The 25,491-nt window shown below is 37.1% G+C and overlaps 1 protein-coding gene across 1 annotated transcript in view; it reads left to right on the forward strand.

The window, feature by feature from the left end:
- The window catches only part of PACRG (parkin coregulated), a 503,822-nt gene that overhangs the window by 60,401 nt on the left and 417,930 nt on the right, over window positions 1–25,491 (forward strand). Inside the window, exon 2 of the mRNA XM_061130166.1 lies at window positions 1,504–1,638. Within this exon, the coding sequence (XP_060986149.1) occupies window positions 1,504–1,638 (135 nt within the window). The remainder of the gene's footprint in view (window positions 1–1,503; window positions 1,639–25,491) is intronic.

Raw genomic sequence — 25,491 nt, forward strand, 5'->3', positions numbered from 1 at the left:
CCATCATACTAACATTGTTGAAAACAGCCTCTTTTGTATGGCATCCAGCTCAGATGCCGTAAGCACATGCTCATTTAACAGTTGGATGAACTTGGCTGAAATTAGTGGCTAATAATTCTAATACGAGACCAAATTCCAAATCTTTAATGAGCAAAAGGAAATCTTATTTCTCCACTGCCCTATGTGGAGAAATAACCTATGTTATCGTACAATAACCTATGTAATCGTATGCTGGGGACAGTGTGCTATGTAATGAAGATCGTTTTAAACCCTAATAAATCCCTTTGTGTTACCACACTCCTCAATTCCACTTCAGCATTTAATCATCTTACTATTTCTTAATATCCCACTCAGTTTCTAACATTAGTCTTTATGTGAGCTTCAGATAAACTGTATTTGTCTTTATCTGTTTATGTTAGATATATTTTTTATATAGTTTGTTAAAATTAAAAATTTTTACACAGATATTAAAAATTAATATGATGTCAAATAATTTAAAATATTAAGATAATAGGTAAATTATTTGCTATCTTGTTATATTAAGAATTGACAAAATAATTACTTTTATTAAACTAATAAATGAATAATATTTACTTTTTTAAAATAAAGAGATATAAGAAAAATAATGTTTAGACTATATGTATGGAACAATACAATGGAGTATAATTTCCTAAACATTTCACTAATCACTTTGAAGTTTGTAACCTAATGAATTTGTTCATATGTAAATAATGCAGATTTAAAATTGTACTCAATGTGAATAGCTCAATATGAGATATTTCTTCATTGATAAAAATCAGTTTGACAGGTTGAAAGATTCTCATATAATCTCTTCTAATGTTCAGTTTTTGGAAACACATGTTATCAAATGTAGACCACCATTTTTCTTTTTAAACTCTCTCATTTATCATTACTTAATTTTCAGAGGAGCCTAGCCTGCTACCACCCATGGGGTCCCAAAGAGTTGCACACAACTTAGCGATTAAACAACAAATTTTTTATCACATTTGTGTGGTTTTGTGGTTAATATTCATACCTTGAAAACATATTGTTTTTATTTTATTTATATAGAAAGATTTGAAGGTGATATTTTAAATTTATTTCTAGACTATTCCACAAAGTATATCAGACTTGGATTAGAACTTGCAGTTGTTAGGAATCTTAAAAGTTTTAACACTCTGAACTTAGTTGCTTTTATTAAAATGTTTGCCTTAAACAAAAGTTCAGGCTTTTCTGCCTTATAAAGTAATATTTTTAAAGTGACACTTTCTAGGAATACTTTGTAAGATAGCTTGAAATAAAGTAAATCCTTAACAGTGATTATAAATTTTTTTTCTCCAAATGTTTGTGAGATTTTTGTTGCCCATTATTAAGATAATTTGATTTGTCTTCCAGAACGTTTTACAAAATGAAACTTATAAAAGCCAGTCTTTTCATCGTGCATTTTCCCATGTGCTTTAAAACCTGATTCCTACTTTTATTTTTTTATTTTTTCCTTTGAAGGTGAGAGGCCCTCCAAGTGCAGGAGCATTCAAAGAAAGACCCACCAAACCCACAGCGTTTCGAAAATTTTATGAACGAGGAGACTTCCCAATTGCCCTTGAACATGATTCGAAAGGAAACAAAATAGCGTGGAAGGTAAGTCCTTGCACAGCTGCGAGAACCAGCTGTGATTGCTATGGAAGTGATATCTCCCAGTGCCAAACACACTTGGCTGATAAGTAAATAAGCTGGAGTGATTTCTCGGTGAGTGGATGATGGTGGGTAAGCTCTTAGAGGAAGCCCCTCTGTGTCAGCTGCCCACCTTGACTAACAATTAAATTACAGCCTGCAGAAAAAGAAAATGACAGAGTTGCTTTGCCTTAGAGAATTGTGTGCTGACCGATTCATCTCTATTTTTATGAGAACCTGGCATTCCAGCCCGTTTCAGGCAGTCCATCAAATGATGGAACTGGTGGCTGGATGCAGAGAGCAACAGCCATTTATCTCCCCCCAAATTTCACCTTCCTGCAGGACACTTCCAAATGGAAGCTTTAATTACCTAAATGGATAGGTCAAGATTGTCTGCTCCCCGGAAATGCAGAGTGGAATACAAAAGCAGGCGGGCTCTGACGGAGGCCCTCGTCCCCGTCTGCAGCACGTGTCAGCCAGCGCAGTGGCTGTCATCCGTGCTCTGTTAGAGACTGACCTCCGCCGCCGAAAGCATTATAGCACCGACATTTTTCTGACAAAAGGTTAATTGGCTTCAAAATAAATGTATTGCCTAATGACTCCATTCTAATGTGGCTGTGTTTCTTTCTAAAAGGCTCACTGGTGTTATTTGTAAAAACTTGCCAATCTCTCAACTGGAGAAGGCTTTTACATTTAATTTGAAAAATGAATGCTGAACTCTAACCAGCTTCTGCTATTTAATTATTTTTTGTTATCAAGGACTTTGCTTTGGGTGATATTTATCAGCTTAAAGGGCTTCTCTGCCCGAAGACGGGAAAGCAGCTGCCTGTGTGTGAGCATAGAGTCAGGTTAAGGAACACAAAAGGTTTTGCCAAATATTTTGAATTTAGCAATTGATCCATGTAGCAAAAAAGTCCCACAGTAGTGTCTGAAGGGCGAATGTCAGGATTGTTTATAATTAGTAACAATTTTATGTTAGAAAATAAAAATGATCAAAGTGAAGAATTCATCAAATTAAACAGCTTAGAAAGATTCATTAAAATTAACCTTTTCCTTCTTTTTTTGGAAAAACTGAAAAAAAAAATGATTGCATTATTTCTAGTATGTCTTTAAATGTTTTCACATAATTATCAAACATTTCTAGATCTTGAGCAGTCACATAATATCCAGTTACTGAACTTAGAATTATTAAAAAGTTATTTGGCAAGGGAAATCTGAAGTTGTCCTTGTTATTAAGTTTTGTCATGTATTTTAGGCAAATGAGGGATTATCATCTTGGTTTTAATCATTTGTCTTAAAATTTGCATTTGTTATGTGAAAATGTGCATGATGAGAAAAAACATATAGCAATATAAGTAATTTAGATATTTCAATCTTAAATTTAATTAGGGGTTGGTTTGTATTTGATTAATTACATGGATTTTGCGTTTGTGTCAATGTACCAATTCATGCATGGTAACGTGGAGATTCTTAAGAACTTGATTCCTTTTGAGTAAAGAATATGCCATATTTCCTTATGAAAAACAAGTGGATTTTGGTGTTTTACATAATTTTAGCACATAAAAATTGTGTCAATAAAAGAATCCATAGATTTTTTTGACCTGCTTGAATAATCTTGAGTAACTTCTAGAAATGTCAAGAGACAAAAAAAAGTTTATCTTGAAAATAATAAAAGCATAGCATGAATCATTTTGCGTTATCTTTGGTACTTCAGCAGTCAGATGGCATATAAACTGCTTTTCTTTTTTATAGCTATATTAATTCTTTTAAGCTACTATTGACTATTGTAGTGATCCAGCAAGCTAAAAAGTCAGATTAAAGATGAAGCAATTTATTTGCTGCTGCTGGTAGGATAATAGCATACATTTAAAAAGACATCTTATCCTTACCGGTAGACTTCTATCCTTTAAAGCTTTGCCAGCCAGTTTTCAATTGTACTACTATAATGCTGAAGATAAAACATTAAACTTATTAAGCACAGGCTTGTGAGCAATCTCTCATATTTATTCGTATTTATTTCTTGGCACATATACTGTGGGGAACGTCTGATACTTCGTAAGACCAGAGGCCTTCTTTTAGGATAACATTTCTAAGGGATGGACATTGAATGTTGAAGAAAGCAGGGCTCCCCAAGCACCCTGCAAAAAACCACACTAACAACCGCCCCAGACCCGGCACTATACTCCCTTGTGTGTGGATAGAGCTCTGGTCAAGCGAACTTCTCACCTCATGGCCTAGCTTGCCCCTTGCTTAACACTTCTGAGTAGCTCTGATTCCCAGGAAAGTACCTGTCCTCTCTCCACAGTCCTTGTGACACCCCTAGGACTCCGAGAGAGTGGTGGTGAGACCTGAAATGGTGTGTGTAATTAAGTGGCAAGGAGATCCATTTCCTTTATCAGCATTTCAAGAAATGTCTTTGCAAGGTTAGGTTTCTCAACCCACATCCTGAACTGCCATCATAGTTTAGGGCACATGAAATGATCATTTGTTCCACATGTCAAAACAACAGGGCAGACCAAACGCCAGAATCTGTGCAGTTTAGCATGTCCCTTGTGGTATCGCTAAAGATCCAAGCACTGTCTATTGCATCTTTCGGTGGTGGTGGAAATGTGCTTCATCTGTAATGTCTAATACATTACAAGTAGCCATATGTGGCCATTAAGCACTTGAAATGTCCCCAGTGAGCCCGAGGAACTAAATTTTAGATTTTAATTAATTTTAATTTAAATAGCCACATGGTTACCATATTAGACACGGCTGCTCTAGATTAAGATAAGATAATTCAGTTAAAAATAAATGCTTGAACCTGATAGCCAGATAGGAGACTATAACTATCTGAGAATCATTATTAGAATGAAAAAATAAGACTAGTATATGCATCTTTGAGATGGCTTTGCTTATCATACATTCCTTGGTAAATATGAAAAAACTTCTGCAAGATATTTGTAGCAAAATTTTCTATATACTTCTCAGGGGCAAGTTAATGATCTATGAAAGGTGAATCAATTCAGTTGCTCAGTTGTGTCCAACTCTTTGGAACCCATGGACTGTGGCATGCCAGGCTTTCCTGTCCATCACCAACTCCCAGAGCTTGCTCAAACTCTTGTCCATTGAGTCGGTGATGCCATCCCACCATCTCATCCTCTGTCATCCCCTTCTCCTCCCACCTTCAATCTTTCCCAGCATCAGGGTCTTCTCCAATGAGTCAGTTCTTCCCATCAGGTTGCCAAAGTATTGGAGTTTCAGCTTCAGCATCAGTCCTTCCAATGAATATTCATGACTGATTTCCTTTAGGATTGACTGGTTTGATCTCCGTGCTGGTCAAGGGACTCTCCAGAGTCTTCTCCAACAACACAGTTCAAAAGCATCAGCGCTTCTTCAGCACTCAGCTTTCTTTATGGTCCAACTCACACATCCGTGCATGACTACGGGAAAAACCATAGCTTTGGCTAGATGGACCTTTGTTGGCAAAGTAATGTCTCTGCTTTTTAATATGCTGTCTAGGTTGGTCATAGCTTTTCTTCCGAGGAGCAAGCATCTTTTAATTTCATGGCTCCAGTCATCATCTGCAGAGATTTTGGTTGGAGCCCCCAAAAATAAAGTCTGTCACTGTTTCCATTGTTCCCCCATCTATTTGCCATGAAGTGATTGGGCAGTATGCCATGATCTTTGTTTTTTGACTGTTGAGTTTTAAGCCAACTTTTTTACTTTCCTCTTTCGCTTTCATCAAGAGGCTCTTTAGTTCCTCTTTGCTTTCTGCCACAAAGGTGGTGTCATCTGCATATCTGAGGTTATTGATATTTTGTCCTGGCAATCTTGATTCCAGCTTGTGCTTCATCCAGCCCGGCATTCCGGGCATAAGTTAAATAAGCAGGGTGACAATATACAGCCTTGGCATATATCTTTTCCAATTTGGAACTAGTTCATTGTTCAATGCCCAGTTCTAACTGTTGCTTCTTGACCTGCATTTGACCTCCTGAGGTTTCTTAGGAGGCAGGTAAGGTGGTCTAGTATTCCCATCTCTAAGAATTTCCCAGAGTTTGTTGTAATCCACACAAAGGCTTTTGCATAGTCAGTGAAACAGAAGTAAATGTTTTTCTGGAATTCTCTTGCTTCTTTTGTGATCCAATAGATGTTGGCAATTTGATCTCTGGTTCCTCTGTCTTTTCTAAATCCAATTTGAATATCTGAAAGTTCACGTACTGTTGAAGCCTAGCTTGAAGGATTTTGAACGTTATTTTGCTAGCAGGTGAAATGAGTACAATTGTGCAGTAGTTTGAACATTCTTTGGCACTGCCCTTCTTTGAAATTGGAATGAAAATTGACCTTTTCCAGTCCTGTGGCCACTGCTGAGTTTTCCAAATTCCCTGGCATTTCGAGTGCAGCACTTTAATAGCATTATCTTTTAGGATTTAACCTGTACTAGGTTTGTTTGTAGTGATGCTCCCTAAGGCCCACTTGACTTTGCGTTCCAGGATGTCTGACTCTAGGTGAGCAATCACACCATAGTGGTTATCCGGATCATTAAGATCTTTTGGTATTGTTCTTCTGTGTATTCTTGCCACCTTTTCTTAATATCTTCTGCTTCTGTTAGGTCCATACAGTTTCTATCCTTTACTGTGCCCATCTTTGCATGAAATGTTCTCTTGGTCTCTCTAGTTGTCTTGAAGAGATCTCTAGTCTTTCCCATTCTATTGTTTTCCTCTTTGTCTTTTCATTGTTCACTTGGGAAGGCTTTCTTTGGAACTCCTTGCTATTCTTTGGAGCTCTGCAATCAGATGGATATATCTTTCCTTTTCTGCTTTGCCTTTCACTTCTCCTTTTTTCTCAGCTATTTGTAAGGCCTCCTCACACAACCATTTTGCCTTTTTGCATTTCCTTTTCTTGGAGATGGTTTTGATCACTGCCTCCTGTACAATGTCATGAACCTTCATCCATAGTTCTTCGGGCAATCTGTCTATCAGATCTAATTCCTTGAATCTACTTGTCACTTCCACTGTATAATCACAGGGGATTTGATTTAGGTCATACCTGAATGCCTTAGTGGTTTTCCCTGCTTTCTTCAATTTAAAGTCATACTTCATCAACTATTTCCCAACTGTTGGGCATTATAGGATTATTTCAATTTTAGAGGGGGAGGTAATTTCTAGATAATATTAAATGAAACACCCAGATACATAAACCTTTTTTTCCACTTCTGATTGCATCCTTAGGTTAAATTTCCTGAAGAGGAATTAGTAGGTCAAAAGTAATATTTTAAAAGCAGTCGTTCCACAGAAACATCTTCATCACTGGATCCTCCATTAAAATAAAAACCTGCCAAGGTGATGGGTAAAACATCTCATTTTGTTTGTTGATTCTTAGAATCGCTAAATATTTTTATATGCTTAACTAATTTGCTTGCCTTTTGAGCCCTCTTATTAAGTTGTCCAGCTTTCTAGTGAAGAGTTAGTCTATTTCGTATTGATTTGTTAAAAATGTATGTGTAAATTTTATCTGTCAAAATAAATGTCAAAAGGATTTTATTATCCTTTTGACATAGATAATATAAACAGATTCTTAAAGTTTTAATTTTTGTTTATAAGGTTTGATGACCACGATCATTTTAAATCTAACCAAGTCTAACCTAGACAGTCTAACTGTCTAACCACGCCTCACCTCTATAATCAAACATTTCTTCCTGAGACTGTGTATCATGTGTGTTCTCTTTGCTGTCTCTAAATACTACGCATCATCAGTCTCAAGCAATACTGCTACTCTTACATTTATTCTTAACACAAATGGAAATAAGTCTGGTTCTGGTCCCTAAGAGCTCTGCACTATTCTACTTATAGAAGTCTTTAAGATAGAAAAAGAAGAGATGCAGCAGGAAAGCTACATGCCTAGCTGTAGAAGTTTTTGAGGTCTTCTACAAAATGGAAAGTTGTAAAAAAATAAATAAATAAAAACTGCATACAGGTATAAACAGGTATAAGCCTTGTCTGAAACTGTATACCATTTCATTTCTCAGCACCTTATATAATCTGCCCTGAACCACACATACTTTTCAGTCTTTTTAAAAGGAATCTTCCTCAGTGTTTTCCTCTTAATTTTTTTTCAAACTTGCCTTCTTAAGTCATAGAAACTGAATGGTAGCATTGTCCAAATTAGCATACCAACCTGGGGCGATTCTGTATTCTTGTTTTCTTAGTCTTTGATATGTAAATAATCCTTGGTAGCCAGTTATGTTGAAATTCAATGAATAAAGCCAGAACTATGTGCCTATGATGCACACGGGTAGGTCCAAGTGAGAACAGATTTTAGGTGGCCCCTCCTCATTGCCAAAAATGCAGCTCCCTCCCTGACCTATTGGAGATGCATAGAATTTCACCACTGAAGCATAGTTCCCTGAGGTTAATGTTATAAATTATACATTACTTGTTGATTAAAACTTGGATCACACAACTTTGTTTTTTGATTAAAAATTAATTCATAAAGCAACATTAATTACATAATTAAAACACGTCTTTCTGTTTTTTAATCAATGAGTTATATGTATATTCATTTATACATTTTAATCCACTTTAACATTTTACTAAAAGATTTTAAGCTGTTTTACAAAGAACTGTAAAATATAGAAATTTAGCATATAACAGGGAATATGAGAGAAAATGAATGCTAGATAGGGACCTACAATGGAGCCAGGAACAAGGCTAATAAAAATGACATACCCTAAATATTTCTAAGCCAGGGATTCTGTCTGTAATTCTAGCTTGTTCCCTCCCTTATGCCAGTGCAGGGCCTGAAGGAGTGTCTGGCACAGAGCTGATGCCCAGTGATGGGTGTTGAATGAATATAAAACATCCCGCAACTGGTTACCGCTGAGTTCCACTTCTCAGGACAGTTTCATGAGCCTGTGCCTCACCCTCTAGGCCTGGCTGTCTTTTCTGACGACCATGTACTGAATGCTTGGCATGGCCCTTTTTAACTGGGGGCTAGTAAAGTTTGTTTCACAATTGCTAAAATAGCCGTATTTTGAGATATTCATGAAATAGCTTAAAGAACAAACATTAAGCCGTAGAGACCAAGTCTTCTGGTAGCAAATTAAGATAAGCACCAGCAGGTTAATTTGAACGCGCAGTCCAGAGCTGTATGCAGCAGTTTCTGTAGGTTGAATTTTACCTTGAAAAGCTTAACTTATGTGTAATGCTTTCCCAATGATTATCGATTTCTTAAATTCTAATTATGTAAGTTCATTTTTCTTTGCAAATGACTGAAAATGTATGTTCAGTCTGAACATCCAAGCAAAGAAAATGCTGTGCATAAGATAATTAGATGCCTAAATTTTTAAAAGAATATCTACTGATGGTGGCTGGACAAAGCCTTCAATTCTATGTCAGCCCCCTAGTTTTTAATACTCATATATGACTCTGTTAAGAATTTCTCCTCCATCACGTTCTCTTCTTTTTTTCAGTTCTTAGAGGCGTTGGTATTCATGAAACATAAACAACTCTGTCAATGTGACTGTTTTCATTGACATGACTGATAATTTCTACCAGGAAAAACATTTATTGAATGTAATTATTATTAAAATGTACGCTAATTTTCTTACAATTAAAATCAGTCCAAACCATGATAGCTCATTATCTGTAAATACAACTGCATTTTAAAGTAAATCCCACTGTGATATGATATCTGATCCATTAACCCTCAGTTTATGGGTCTCAAAACTCTGTAATTTTGATTAATAATTAAGTCCTCTGGTGCCTTCTGTTTCTTAATGTTTCACTTTCTTCAGGATTCAAAAAATTAACGCTGTATCTATTACCCCAGGCCAAATCGATATTGATCTTTAAAATCTTATAGGCAAATTTATTTCAATTGAATACTTTGTTTTACATGAAGAAGAATGAATATATTCTTTGAATATTCCTGGGCTTCTGTATTTTTTGATAACTGCCAAAGCTTGAGTTTGGATAACAGGCCTTAGTAGAACTTGTAAGGCAAATTTTACAAGAAAAATGACAATTTACCTAATTTTTATACAAGAAAGGCTGCCACGTTTCTGCTATTAATTCCTCTGTGATTAATTAATAGATAGAGCTTTTTCTCAAAGTCTTGAAAAAAAGAAAAAATCCTCTGGCAATTAAAGTGCTTTTTGGTGTTCTTTGAAGGAGGGGACTGCATACGCAATTAATGCCATCCTTTTACTTGATGTGAATTGCTCTGTCTTAAAAGTGTACGGCATGAAAATACAGCCATGTATCAGAAATAACTTTAATTTAAATCGGTTAGATGACCTCCGAAAGCCCGATGAAAGATTTTCTGCTGAATGGGCTGGTGCTCCCTGCTGCCTGTATAATTTATGTGAGAAATTAGTGTGAATGGTTCACTTTTATGGAGCAGTGCTGCTTGTAGCAAACCTGCAGAAACAATTTTCCCCCAAGCCTCCATCTGTTCTTCAAACTAGGGCATATGCCATCTCATCGAGCTTGAAAGTCACCTGATTTATAACTCCTGGAAAGTGCATAGATTGAAAAGAAAGGTCGGCCGCTGTTACGTGACAGTGATTTGGTAAGCGTCGGCTAAAGACAATTCACATTACAAGGGGCCCAGGGGGAACAAGCGATGCTATAAGTTTCATCTCAGTGGGCTGACAGCTAGAGGAAAAACAAATGACTCCTGTATCTCAAGTTACACAACCCCTGCTCTTGAGAAGGAGGCGTGGTTTTGGTGGAGCCAGGGTACCACAGCGGAGATGCTCTATCACTATCCCTTGAAGAAATGCGGCTGCTGCCACCCTCCCGAGATAAATGTTGCCATCAGAAACATCTAATCTTTAAACAGGATGAGATGGCTGGATGGCATCACCGACTCAATGGACACGAGTTTGAGCAAACTCTGGGAGACAGCGAAGGACAGGGAAGCCTGGCGTGCTGCAGTCCATGGGGTTGCAGGGAGTCAGACACAACCGAGTGACTGAGCCACAGTAATCTTTAAACAAAAAAATGAGTGTAGCTGTTTTTTCAGAAAGTTTTGTTTGGGGACACAAGTCATACTTTTGGTTTTTCTATGTCTCCCTGGAGGGTGAAATTTTCAGTTCTGTTCCAATTAGTGATTTAATGAATGTTTCTCTCTCTCTTATCACTTGTCAGATGCTCCTTCTTTTTACTAAAGTACTTTTGGGATCAAAAGTTTTTTGACAGATGACAAACGGAATCAGATTGAGGGTATGATAGGTTAAAAATAATCAGTATTTGATGCTTTTATTTAGAGTAATCAGTGTATTTATATTTGAGGCTTCTGGATACTAAGTAAATTTCAACTACCTTAAGTTATATTAAAATTTCTCTATTACTTTAAGGTAAAATCTGAACAAAGTATTAATGAATAATCATATCAATTTTAATATATATTTGAGGCAACAACTTCAGGAAATGTTTTACCTTTATTAAAAGAAGGTTATGCTGACTGAAAATTCTCTGCAAAAATTAATTCTGGTAGATTAATCAGTTAAACTCATGTAAAAATGTAGGTTTTTCCAGTAGTCATGTATGGATGTGAGAGTTAGACCATAAACAAAGCTTAGCGCTAAAGAAGTGATGATTTTGAACTGCAGTGTTGAAGAAGACTCTTGAGAGTCCCTTGGACTGCAAGGAGATCAAACCTGTCAATCCTAAAGGAAATCAGTCCTGAATATTCATTGGAAGGACTGATGCTGAAGCTGAAACTCCAGTATTTTGGCCATCTGATGAGAAGAACTGACTCATGTGAAAAGACCCTGATGCTGGGAAAGATTGAAGGCAGGAGGAGAAGGGGATGACAGAGGATGAGATGGCTGGATGGCATTACCAACTCAATGGACATGAGTTTGAAGTTGGTGATGGACAGGAAAGCATGGCATGGGGCAATCCAAGGGGTTGCAAAGAGTTGGACACGACTGAGTGACTGAACTGAACTGAATTGAAAAATGTAAATTTTTATCTTTATTATTACCTATAAAGTTTTATTCTCAATATGAAATGTATACATTTTATCTTGTCAAAGAAAAAATACTGAAAAGTAGAAGGAATAAATGAATCAGTCATCTTTCCACCACTCCCTGAATGCAGTTGTTAACATTTTTTCAAAGTATTTCTGTCTTATCTTTCTTCTCCTCAGTTGAGATCGTAGTATACATAATAGTTTGTAAAGAAATATTTGTCATTATATGGTATATGAGATCTGTATGCCCTTATTCTTAGATTTTCTAACTTTTTTTCTAACTTAACTAAAAAGTCTTATTGTTTTTGAAAATTTTGAAGACGAATGAAGTGTATACATAGGGTAACATTTATCCAAAGATAACCACTTTTAGTGTATTGTTTGCGTTCAGCTATCTCCTACATGTGTGCTTTTATTTTGTTTATTTTAGTTTTGGCTGAGCCAGGTCCGCACTGCTCTCCGGGTTTTTCTCTCGCTGTGGTGAGCAGGGGCTCCGTCTGGCTGTGGCCGTGGGCTTCTCATCGGGGTGGCGTCTCTTTTCGTGGAGCAGAGGCTCCAGCTCCTGCAGGGCTCAGTAGTTTCGGCCCATGGGCTCAGTGGTTGCAGCTCCCCGGCTCTAGACACAGGCTCAATAACTGTGGCAAATGGGCTTCGTTGCTCCGCGCACGTGGGATCTTCGCAGATCTTGGGTTGGACCCGTGTCCCCTGCACTGGCAGGCGTGCGGCACCTCCTTAAGCAATTCTTAAGCTGCCATGTCGGCCACATAAGTGGATTCGTCACTATGAACATGCTGGTAGTATAGTTTTGGAGAATAGCAAGAGATATTAAGAAAACAGTTTATTAAATATGAAACACATTTCTTGCTATTGGGTAAAGTATAAAAAGTGAACAAAGATAGTTGATAGAATTATTATAAGCCAGTCTCCCCCTTCAACCTAAGACACATCCCTTACAGGAAAAAAGTCCTGAAGAATTTCCAAGATTGCATTCCAGCCTGAATTAGGGAAAACTCACGAAACCTTCAAGCTATAAAACCTTTGACCCTCCCTTTTCTTGAGTTGTTATTTAGTTTCATCCTGTATTTCATCCTGTCATTTCTATCATTGTCTCCCATACTTAATTTTTATCTCTTCATTCATTTTTTAATAACTTCTGGAAGAGATTTCTTCTATTTTCTATTTTCTTTAGTATCAATTTGTCTACTAGTGCCTCAAATTCAAATTTAACTTACACTGCTGTAGTTAACCTTGCAAATCTTTATATTGTTGACTGATATTATTGTACATACTGGCTTAAAAATTATTGTACAAATAGGTTTATCACAGGAAATTTTCTGATATTTTTATCTGCATTTTGTAATACAGATAAGCAAAAATAAAAATATGAATCAACTATAATCCACCCCACCTTCAGGTAGCCTCTTTTATATTATTAGTATTAACTTTTCACACCTTTTCTCACCATATGCAAATATATGTATGCATACAAATTTTTAAAAATGTTTTGTTCATACTTCATTACTTTTTAAAAGTAATTACAAGTCATAACTTGCATATGCACTTTAAAAATTATTTTGGGAACTTCTAGACAGTTCCATAATTTAACCAATTCCATGTTGTTCGATAGTAATGTTTCCTTAGGTATTAATGCTCTTCTTCAGTGTTTTGCTATTACAAGCAATACTATTATCAGCATTATTGTACGTTTCACATGTATTATATCTTGCAAATATATCTGATTGTTCCCTAATGGTAAAAATCTCATTTTCTTAGCCTTTGCCTATTCACACCATATAGATTTCTGGCTTCTTGGACCCTTGAACATGTGGTTTAGATGCTAAGTTGTGTCCAACTCTTGGAACCCCACAGACTGTAGCCTGCCAGGGTCCTCTGTCCATGGGATTCCCCAGGCAAGAATACTGGAGTGGGTTGCCAATTCCTTCTCCAGAGGATCTTCCTATCCCAGGGATTGAACCCAGGTCTCCTGCATTGCAGGCAGATTCTTTACCAACTTAGCTACATTTTCACCATGTAGATTTCTGACTTCTTGGACCCTTGAACATGCTCATTTCTAAAAACCACTGATTACGAAAGTAGTGAATTTAAAGGGGCTTCCTCAACATCTAAGTCTATAAGATGATATTCTGTTTTCTTTTAGGGCAGGATATTGGGCTTCCCTGGTGGTGCCAGTGGTAAAGAACCTGCCTCCCAGTGCAGGAGACGTAAGAGACGTGGGTTCAATCCCTGGGTCGGGAAGATCCCCTGGAGAAGGAAATGGCAACACACTCCAGCATTCTTGCCTGGATAATCCCATGAACAGAGGAGCCTGGCGGGCCACAGTCCACGAGGTCACAAACAGTTGGACATGACTGAGCACGCACACACACAGACACGTGCAGTATATTTATAATACCCGTTATTTTCAATTCTACCTCAGTCTAGATTGGTGTCTGCCAAGGCTTGGAACATGTCGTTTTGCTTGACCTCATTCATTCTCTTCTTAGGGACAGGTGGACTCTCCTTATCAGGTACACTTAGGTGGACTGCCAAGCTCCCCCCAGTCCCTAAAGATTGGTATGAACATGCTTCAGCTAGTTCTATCCTGGTGATATAAAAAGGAATTTTCTGTGACTTCTGACACTAAGATAGACAGAGTAGGCGAATTCCAGAAATGCACACATACTCAGCTGTGTTTTTCTCTGCCCTTACCTGTAGCGTTTTGCTCGTGGGGCACACCACTTTCCAGAATGCAATGCAGAGTGCTGCCAGGGGCCTGCATCCCCACTTCAGCTGTTTTCTGAGAGTTGGCCATGAGTGGATGTGGGTGTGATGGTTGTGGGGATGAGAATGGAGAGGAGCACACTTTGTCTTGAAAAGCACCTACTTCACAGCAGCAGGGTGTTGGCCTACTCCACACCTGCCCCTCAGTGGAGTTTGTTCCAGACCTTATGGTTCTGAGGCAGCAGAAAGTGTAGGAGGGATTTAAAAAAAAAAAGACAACCAAAACCTACCAACTTTAGAATGGGTGCCTCTGGTCGCAACATATGAGCTGATCCTGAACTCTGGTTTTGCCTGCCAGTTCCATGGGCCTCTTCATCTGTAGAAATTCCTTTTCTTCCTGCGTGTGCATTCATGATTATACCTGGTTTTCGCCTGCATGCTATGTTCTCATCTTTTTCTGCATCTTCATAGGTAATTTGGTAGCATGTTGGGAGACACTGTGTCAGAGACTCTTGTCCAGAAGCTGTTTAAAATAGCTGAGTCCAATTTAGTTGTGTCCATTATTGGACTGTATTCTATTACAGAGAAGTTACATGACCCCATCAATACCCAGGCAACAGTGACTCATCGACTCTTAAAGGAAGCAAGTGCTTAAAAACTGGTGAGACACAGTGGTAGCTTCTGTAGCCTGGATGATGTCTTTCTGTGGCCTGCAGAAGTTTAGTGTCACTGTCCGGCAAAGAAACAGCACATATCAAGTGCTTCCTTTTGGGTAGCTCATATGTTCTTAATCCTTTATTCAGTGTGTGTTTAACACTTGCTACTTTAATTATCTGATTCAAAGAATTTTTGTAGACAAATTTAACATGAGAGGGTCTTATGGTAATTTTATCCCTAGTTTTTTTTAAGGCATCTCCATACTCTTCTCCATAGTGGCTGGGTCAATTTACATCTCCACCAACAACGTAAGAGGGTTCCCTTTTCTCCACACCCTCTCCAGCATTTATTGTTTGTAGACTTTTTGATGATGGCCATCCTGACTGGTGTGAGGTAATATCTCATTGTAGTTTTTGATTTGCATTTCTCCAATAGTGAGCAATGCTGAGCATCTTTTCATGTGTTTATTGGCCATCTGTACTTTTTCTTTGGAGAAAAGTCTGTTTAGGTCTTCTGCCCATTTTTTGATTGGGCTGTTTGTTTCCCTGATATTGAGCTGCATGAGCTGCTTATATGTTCTGGAGATTAATTCTTTGTCAGTTGTTTCATTTGCAATTATTTCCCCCCATTCTGAGGGTTGTCTTTTAATCTTGTGTTTCATGTGCTGTGCAAAAGCTTTTAAGTTAAAGAGAAAAACAAATATCATATATTAACACATATATATATGGAATCCAGAAAGATGGTACTGATGAACCTATTTGCAGCGAGACGCAGATGTAGAGAACAGACTTATGGACACAATAGGGGAAGGAGAGGGTGGAATGAGCTGAAGAGAGTATCACTGAAACATATACATTATTATATGTAAAGATAGATAGGCAGTGGGAATTTTCTTTATGACACAGGGAGCTCAAGCCTAGTGTTTTGTGACAACCTCGAGGGGTGGCATGGGGTGGGAGGTGGAAGGGAGGTTCGATGGGAGAGGCATGTGTACACCTGTGGCTTATTCATGTTGATGAGCTACAGAAATCAACACAACAGTGTAAAGCAGTTATCCTCCAATGAAAAATAAATTAAAAAAAACAAGAGGCTCTACAACATGTTTAGCAGATCATACATTTATGTATTTCCCATGAATATAGTCGGCTGACCCTTTTGGTTTTTCCTCATAGTTGTCTATTTATTATTATTTGTCGTTATTCAGTTGCTTATGTCCTACTCTTTGTGAGCCCCATGGACTGCAGCCTGCCAGGCTTCCCTGTCCTTCACTGTCTCCCAGAGTTTTCTCAAACTTAACGTCCATTGAATCAATAATGCCATCCAGCCATCTCGTCCTCTGTCGCCCCCTTCTCCTCCTGCCCTCAATCTTTCCCAACATGTATATTATTATGTAGACAAATAATAAATTTTACCTTTAAAGTGACCTTGAGGTGATCAATCCACATACCTATATGTCTAGATTTTGTAGCATTCCCAAGCATCAGTGAGACATCCCTGACTCCAAAATTCTACACTGTATTTTGAACCATATACTGTTATTCAGATTTTTACCTAGATACAAATTTTTAAGATGTATCCTGTTTGGTGTTCAATCTGATTTAAATTAGAAAACTCTGAAGGTCATATTAAATACAGACTGGACTTGCCAATTGTAACCTTCACATCTCTTAGTCTCTTTTTCCCTGTCTCATTTAATCCACTGTGTTCCATTCTACACGATTGCCTGAAATCTGTCTTTCAAACTAATACTTCACTTTCTTCAGTTAGATTTAATCTACTGCTTAACTTGTGTGTTAAATTTTTAAAATTCAGTTTCAGTGAACATCAATTCTAAAATTAATTTTGGTTTCTTTAAAAGATCTGCCTGTTTTTTCCATTATGACTTCTTGCTTTTGGGGTTTTCTTATAGTCTTTATCAAGTTATATATTTTAGGTATATTTGGTTAAAGTTTCTTTCACGTCCATCTATTATATCCAGTTCCAGGGGTGTGAGTTTGAATATGTCGCTTTCTCCTATTCTCAGCTGTTCTGTTTCCTCAAGTGTTTTGTGGATATTTCAGTCCAACTCGGAGTTCCCCTTTTGCGGAATGTATGTTCCTTGGGAATCGTGCTTGTGATGGGGTATGGGGCATCCCTGTGGATGCGATTTCAAGTGTGCCTCTCCACGGGCATGGGTTCTGAAGTAATTTTTATATGAATTAGACTCCACATTTCTGCACCAGTCTGTTCCTCGCCACTTAAGATTTGAGTTTCCTCTTCATTTCTGAGAACTCGATATTTGCCTTTCTTACTTTTGAGGCTGGCTATGGATTTTCATAATCTTTCATCCAGATTTTATAGTTTGGTTTTGTCCTATTGATCAGAGGCCTTTCTATAGGATTGTTTTCTCAATTAGCCTAATATCTTATCTTAGAGAAAGAACTATTTTAAGATGCAACCTTTTTCCATTGTAAGATCAAATCTAAAATGTTCCCACTTAAAAAAAAAAATGAAAAGAATGCTCTTTATATTTCTCATGGAAGTCTTGTATTTAAACAACTGCAATGAACTAATTTATATTGCATGACTTTGTGTGTGTGTGGTTTTTGTGTTGGCACATAACCACACATAGACTAATATTACATCTGTTTTAAAAACAGTATAATTTGGACTTGGAAAAATCACAAGGAAAAAATTTGTTAAGATTTTATACAAACCCAAATTCTCATATTTGTATATAATGTATGTATATACATGTATGTGTATGTTTACATTGCTTCTATTTAAGTGTTAGAGTTAGTATTTCATTTTCATTCAGTAAAATTTAACCAGAAAATTAAGGTGGTTGGGGTGAGTCTAAGAAGACTTATATCTTCTCATTGTTATACCTGGTAATACTAAGTCTCTTGGGAAGCATTAGCCCATCAAACATCTTTTAAATGCTTTCCATGTGCAGTAAGTTATATAAAATTTTACTAAACATAATTATGTTTTAAAAATCGACATAGTATAACACTGTATTAAAGAGATTTAGTTTTTTTTTTTTTTAAATAAATCTTCCTCCACAGAACAAGTCACATTAGAGTTATTGATTTCTATTTTGAAGAATTGCTTCGGTAGTAAAGTATTTGTATATGCACAAAATAGATTGTTCTTTTATGACATTTTTGTTTTTGCTTTATATTTTTTAAAATGCAACATAGCAAGTGGTAGTGTACCAGACTGGTAATATTAAAACCACAAGTCAGAAAATGCAAAAGTTAAGATTTTTATAATTCTATTTGGGAATCTAGCTTTTTCTGCCAGTGTTCATTATAATTTTAACACTTCATTATTGTAACTTATTACATTTAATAAACTCACAGTTGAGACTACCTTCAAATCTCAAACAGCAATTTAGCAGATGGTTCATTTCATGGAAAAGAAATGTAAACTCTCATGATTGTTTCTGTATCATTGGGGAAATGCCTTGGTTAGTTGCAGTATTACTAGTAATGTTTTCTCTGGTCAACAACGATAGAATGTAGGTCAGTTTTCAGAAATAATGATGTCTATACCCAATGAATACACCCTCTACAGAATATGCTAGTATTGTACAAAACTTTTTGGTAAGAAACGTTGCATGTTATTAAGGTAAAACACTACCTGTTTGGCTTCTTAAATAATTAACCTGGGTTTTTCTCATCATTTTCTGTCTTGCACTTTATCCATCAGAAACCTTTCCTCTTGTGGATTCCCAGACATGCCATCTTGTTTCTTGCCTCTTAACCTTTACTCGTGGTTTAGAACCCAGCTGTGGGAAGCCAGCACATCCTGTTACTAGTCTCAAAGCTGAGTAAGGTAGAAATCTGTTTCCATGTCTCTCCCTTTGCGATGGTGGATTTTGAAAGGACAGAGGCGGAATGTTGCTTAACTTTCACCTACCATAGCCCCTGATATATCATGGATAAATATTTTAAAGCTGATGTTTCAATTGTTTCACTAAAAGTTACATTTTTACAGTTTGCATCTCTTGTTTATGTAATGCACTTGCAATTAAAATTTTCCTGTGCTCTTCTCAAGAGCCAAGAGTTAATAAGATAGTTATCTTAGGCATATTTTCAATTTTGTTTACAAGCCACAGAGATCTTTTCATGCTCTTTATTTTTGTTATTCCCTTGTAGAATGTGATTTGCAGTTCTTTGGGGACCTGTTTTGGATCAGCTCACTGAATATTGCTTATTTCTGAAAATAGAATTAGTTTATTTAAACACCAATGGTCTGACCATCTCTAAGCTGTATTCTTATGTATGCATTGTTTTTTATCATCCAGTTCATGTCCATGCAACTTAGTAAGAAGTTACCATTTATTCGATAGGCATTACATGAACACCTACTATGTATCAGGCACTGTTCTAGACTCTGGAAATTTAGCAGTGAATAAAGCAGACAGATTATGTGTCCTCATGGAACTTGTATTATAGTAGTAAGGAAATAAACAATCAAACAAGTAAATATAGAAACTGTTAAATGGTAATATTATGAAGAAAAATAAAGCAAGTTGATACAGATAATCATAGGAGGATAAGATACACTTTTATGGGATGGTTAGGGGACACTCCTTTAAAAAGTAGCATTTAAGCAGAGGCCATTTGATAATATTGTCTAAATCCTTCTTTAGGATATGAGTCCTAACTTGATGCTTTCACCTTTTTTAAATGTAGCAATATCAAAAAAGTAGAAAGTGTTAAAGAAAAAATACAGTAAAAACAACCAAATAAATTTTGTACTTTCAAGACCTATTAGTTACTAAAAATCAGTGTCAAAGTTATAATCCAACACTAATGAATTAACAAATTATATTTTAATTAAGTTCTTATTCTACTTTAAGACTAATTAAGGGATCATAAATGACTGTTTTGTATATTTCAGCATAAATATTTTATGAGCATATGCAAATGAGCATTTCCTTTGTGAAAAGTACTTTTCACATTTTAAATAAGAGGAAGCCTAAATAACCGAGCACGCCTGTTTTTTTTATGTCCCCTTTCACTTTTCTTTTCAAAATAAAATCAGTACTAGTCAGAGGATTTAGAAAAACAAACAAGAAATGATGAGATACACATGAGCAGACGCGTCTGGGTCCAGAGATGCCCCGTCCCTATTGTCTTTACACGAGTCACAGAAAATAGGAGCTTCCAACGCGGGTGAAGACGGGACTGGGGGCAAAACTTGCTTAGGTGCCTTTGGAGACACGATCTGATGGACTCACCACATAATACACTTTTTTTTCATGTAAGCGTATCAAGGTATCTACTCTGACAGTTACATAATATAACGTTTCTCAGGAATTAATACATTTGAATAAAAGTAGATTAAACTGGGTATTATACACGTGCTCTCCTCATTTGTTTATTCTGAGCATTCTTTCATCCATCACACTTTGGAAGTTTGCAATTTATTAGGCGCAGTGGAAGTCGGCGATGGAGTCCTTTGTGCAGTGGGTACAATTAGTCACAAATGGAATGAAGTAAAAAGTAACTTACAATAGTGCAAAATTACCTGTATTTTTGAAACCATAAATCTAAAGCCTGCCCCACTGTGAGCCATAAAGTTAGTAGAGAAAATGTGCTTGGGAAATCAATGGGGTAACAAACTACTTTATCAAAAGTCTAAATTTTGTGTAATTAATGCACATATTTTGTCATTTATTTTGCTTTATAAGATTATTTTATCAGCATGAAAATGTTCATCCATCTCAATCAAAATATGATCAGAGTTTCTAGCAGATGGAGTATAAACATATTAAATCTATTTTGTATTGAAAGAGTAATGGAATATTTAATAGACATTTACATGTATAACTTCAGCCTACTTTTTAAAGAAAATAGGATAGAGTCCAGATTTTAGCTAATAGAAAGCGACCTTTGTCACTGCAGCCATTGTTTGGACCTTAGATTCTCCCATCCAAGTACTAACCAGGCCCGACCCTGCTTAGCTTCCGAGATCAGACGAGATCGGGCGCGTTCAGGGTGGTATGGCCGTAGACTGGACCTTAGATTCTCTTATGCTTCTTTTTAATTCTTATTTATTCAAATTGGACTTTAATACAAAGTCAGTACAGTGTGGAATGCTAAAACCCAGGGGGGTGGTGGGGGGTGGGGGTGTGTGAGTATCATTTCTGTGACAAGAGTAAACAGAAGGAAGGACATATGTGCTTTCAGAAGCTTCAGTGGTTCACAGCTGGGTGTAACATTGTGAATCACTTTTTTCCTCTTCTCCCACTTCCTTGCCCCCAGTCCATATAGCAACCCTAATGCATTTTCTGGTTTGATTGGATTACTCTTGATGGACTTAAGCTGAAAGCAAAGTTCAAAGAGAGGAGACCAAATTCAAGGGCCTGGATGATCAGGGATTAACATTTCAAACCCCCATGGGTCCACGGGGAGATGCTTGAGCTCGGTCAGGCAACCAGACTGGAAATCACGTGGAGTCACTGATGGATGTAAACCTTTTTATTTCATCACGACTCATTTCCTGTGACCCTGGACTGTCTGTTCCCGTTCACCCACAGGGCTCCACCAGGCATGCTTTTTCCCTCACTCTTGTTCAAGTTCTCACCTTCAGGGGTGTGGTCTGTCTAGCTCATCAAAGCAGCCATCCTTGGTCATTCTCTTTAAAAAGGGAGGAGCCCGTCCCTGTCCCCTGTGCTCCGGGGATGGGGTGTTTCTCCAGAGTTCAGTACCAGGCAGTACTCCTGCCTGTCCTGGAGGAAGCGGGGGGCTAACTCAGGGAGACCATTTGTCTGTGGATGTCTACACCATCCACATTTTTTAGACAGGAAGGATTGAAGGATGGTAATACAGATGGAAGTGTGAGAGCGGTTATAAGTGTTAGGGGAAAGTGGAGGTCTTACGTTAAAAGAACTTTTACTTATCAGGCATGTGGTTATTTGGACCGCTTTGCTGGAGGAGGGCCACGGAGGAGATGAAGCTGAAACCATGTAAAGCACCCCCGTGGCTAGCTGCCCCTGACACCTTCTCTCTGCCCTCACTTCCAGCATTTTCATTCTCCTCTCTCCTTTGTTTATTCTTTAACTTACTCATTTATTCAGGCAGCGTCCATTGAGCACCTCTTTGATTGTTCCAGTGATCTCTCCTGCTTTATTTTTAAACCGCTTCATTTTGTCTTACCCTGATGACTATTAAAACTTAACCTGTTCAGTGTTAATTTCAACAGAGGACTGCTTCTTGTTCTTCCAAACTATTCAGTTTGGAGATATTCATCATTCATTGCTCAAACCTAAAAGGGTGACTATAATGCACCATGGAAGACAGATAGTTTAGAGGATGAGAGAGACCTAGAACGACAGGGTCTTTCCACTGTTGTTTTTAGAGCTGCACTTAACACTACTGCTTCTGCCACCTAAGGTAGGCCTTCATGATTAAAGTTAAGGGAGTTAATTTATGCTTTGCTTTTTACTCTTTTATTATATTTCATTCAATAAGTACTTACTGAGTGTCTACAGTTTGCCTAGCACTGATTACGTGCTGGGCATGCGGCATTCCTGCAGAAGGGCATGGCTACCCACTCCAGTATTCTTGCCTGGAGAATTCCATGGACAGAGGAGCCTGGCGGGCTATAGTCCATGGGGTTGCAAAGAGTTGGACAGGACTGAACAAATAACACTTTCATGCACGCAGCATCTAAATCATTACCCTCATGGTGGTTGGGTCATTGAATATGATGAAAGCATGTTGGGTTGGTCAAAAAGTTCGTTTGAGTTTTTTCCATAACATCTTACAGAAAATGTATATTTTTTTAAAACAGGCATTTTGGTTGTCTGAGATTTTAACTCAGAATACCATATGATGATATTCTTGGGCATTAGAAAAACTGAAATTTTAATTTTTTTCTTTGACTAAATTTCATTTCTGCCTTATTAAGAGATGGGTTTTAGAGAAAAGTAAAGCTATTTAAGAAAAGCAATTTTTTTTAGTCAGCATTTTAATAACTAATTGTAAAATCTAAATATGTCATATCAGTATTTTGACCTATGTGGGCTGGTTGCTTCTAAATTTCATTATTAATGGTTGAATGAAATTGAACAAGATTTTTGCTGTATTTGGTTTAAAATTATTTTGATGGTCAACCTGTGTTACTAGCATTTACAAACTCTTTTCACCACATCTATTGCATTCTTTAGTTCCTTCTGGGACTTGCTGCTTAAAGGAAAATGAGAACAATGTAGCTCACATTATTCTGATAATTAACATCTGTGAAGGACAAGCTTCTGCATACATTTTTCTCATAATAGGAGCAAGTGCATAGAATGAAGCATCATGTGCTGTGGTTTTAATATTTAAATATTTTTCTCTTTGGGACTGCACCTCTCTCTTCTGCACATAAACACTATTTCTTAATTTTTTTTAAATTTTTAATCTTTTTGCTCAAATAAATATAGGTGATTCCAAATGAACTATTAGCTTGGCAAAGGTCTTCTCCACATGAAAATCCATGATTTGTAACTCTAATAACTTTTCAAGTCATTTCTTGTTTTATAAAAGTCATTTTTATATGATTTATAAAAGGAAGATTTAATCAACATTTGATTTTATCCGATTCCTCTTGCTAGAGCTTTATTCAGGCCAAGGGGTCAGGCTTTTAAATGTTTCCTGCATGGCCTACTGAAAATGTGTTGAATTTCTCGTGATTCCCAGAAGAATGGGTGTTGCAGTCTTCCTCTCACTAGTTTTAATATTAATTAGCGTCCTTTGGTTGCCTAACCAGAGCGAGTTTGCTAGCCCTCTGGGGTCTTGGAAATTGTTCCTACTACAGTATTTGGATAAGGTGATTTCCAATTAGCAAAGGACTTCGGGTATGGTTGGTTGACTGTCTTTCTTCTAGTAATTGAACCATTCTTGAGGCGATTACATTGACACTTCCTCTCACTTTTGATATCGGGAGCTCTTCTAGTCCCCATGATGTTTTCAAGCTTGTTTGTGAAGGGTTTTGTGTGTGTGTGTGTGTGTGTGTGTGTTTGTGTTTAATGGAGCAACATTCTTTTAAAAAAATATGCTATTCTTCTTTTTTAAAATATGTTAAAATTATTTTTAAAGTATTAGGAAATAATGAACTTTTTTTTCCTAAAACAGTTTTATTTGTGCTAATGGCTTGTTTATAAGTGTTGATACAGTGTTATTGCTGTATCATTAAAAAATGATAAAATATATGTAACATAGAATTTTCCACCTTAACAATTTTTAAGTGCATAGTTCAGTAGTAGGTAGCTGGGGCACATTTTACCTCTACCCTCTTATGGTTTTTTGGTTGGGCTTGAGAATTAAATTGACAGATTAACAAGAGGGAAGCAAAACAAGTTTACATAAGTTTCAGGCACTGTGGTGCACCTCTTAAGGAATAGAGACCTAAGGAAAGGGTGGCGCCTACATTCTTTTATAGTAAGTTGAACAAAGAGAGGAAAGTGTGGAAAAGTAATTAAACTCTGTGAGAAGGCTAAAGGAGGATATGAATTATTTTAATAAGGTCTGTTTGATTAGCATTCTCACATTCTCAACTTCTTGCCCTTGATGATAAGAACCTTACTTACCTGTTCTAGGAGGACCTCTTTCACATGGGAATTTCATTGCCTGCTTTTACGTAAGAGAAGGAAATTCAGAGTATTTTTCCTGCATTTGCTATTTTTCAAGTACCTTTAGCTCAAAATAATCCTTTTCCCAAAGGGCATATTTTGGCATGGCACATTCTGCTACCCTTCAAGTGTTTAAGTACATCCCTTGTTGCACAACCCAATCTCCAGAATCCTTTCATCTTGAAAAACTAAAGCTCTGTGCCCGTAAGACAGCTTTCCATTCCTTCTGCTCTTCCAGCCACTGGCAACTATCATTCAAATTTTTGTTTCTATGGGAAAAAAAAAACTGGATTTTTTAGAATAGAGTTAATAGGTATGTTAAGTATATGGTTAGACATATTTTGTTACTTGTGTAAGTGTAAGGGAGGGAAAATGCCTTCCTTCTATCCTCTTATGTTTAGTGACCAAGGAGTGCAAATTAAGGACAGATAGAGGATGGATTAACAGATGAAAAGGTTTATTTTATGCACACACAGAAAAGCCTCATAGTAAGAAGTGAAAACCTCAAAGAGTCTATTAGATTCCAGGGGGTTATGTGACATTTTTAGTGGTGTCTAATTTAAAGGGTGACGAATTGGGGAAAAGAGACTAAATAAAGAAAAAGGGGGGCTGGGCTTCTGAGGGAGAAGGGGACAAGTTGTGGGAAGGGGACTAAAAATATGTTCACCAAACATGGGTTGTTTACTGAGATCTGTTATGCAGACTCAACGTGTCTCAGCGGATAAGAGTTGTCTCCAGTATTCTCTTTTCGGTCTAGAAGATGGAGACACTTTTATAAATGGGAATTTCCTTTACAAGAGAGAAAAGTATGTCCTGCAGAAATAAGGAGAGCAGGAAGCTCCTCCTGCGCATGTTGTTTCTTTCACTTT

The sequence above is a fragment of the Dama dama genome, chromosome 26 (genome assembly GCF_033118175.1).
Source record: "Dama dama isolate Ldn47 chromosome 26, ASM3311817v1, whole genome shotgun sequence".
NCBI classification, from domain to species: Eukaryota; Metazoa; Chordata; class Mammalia; order Artiodactyla; family Cervidae; genus Dama; species Dama dama.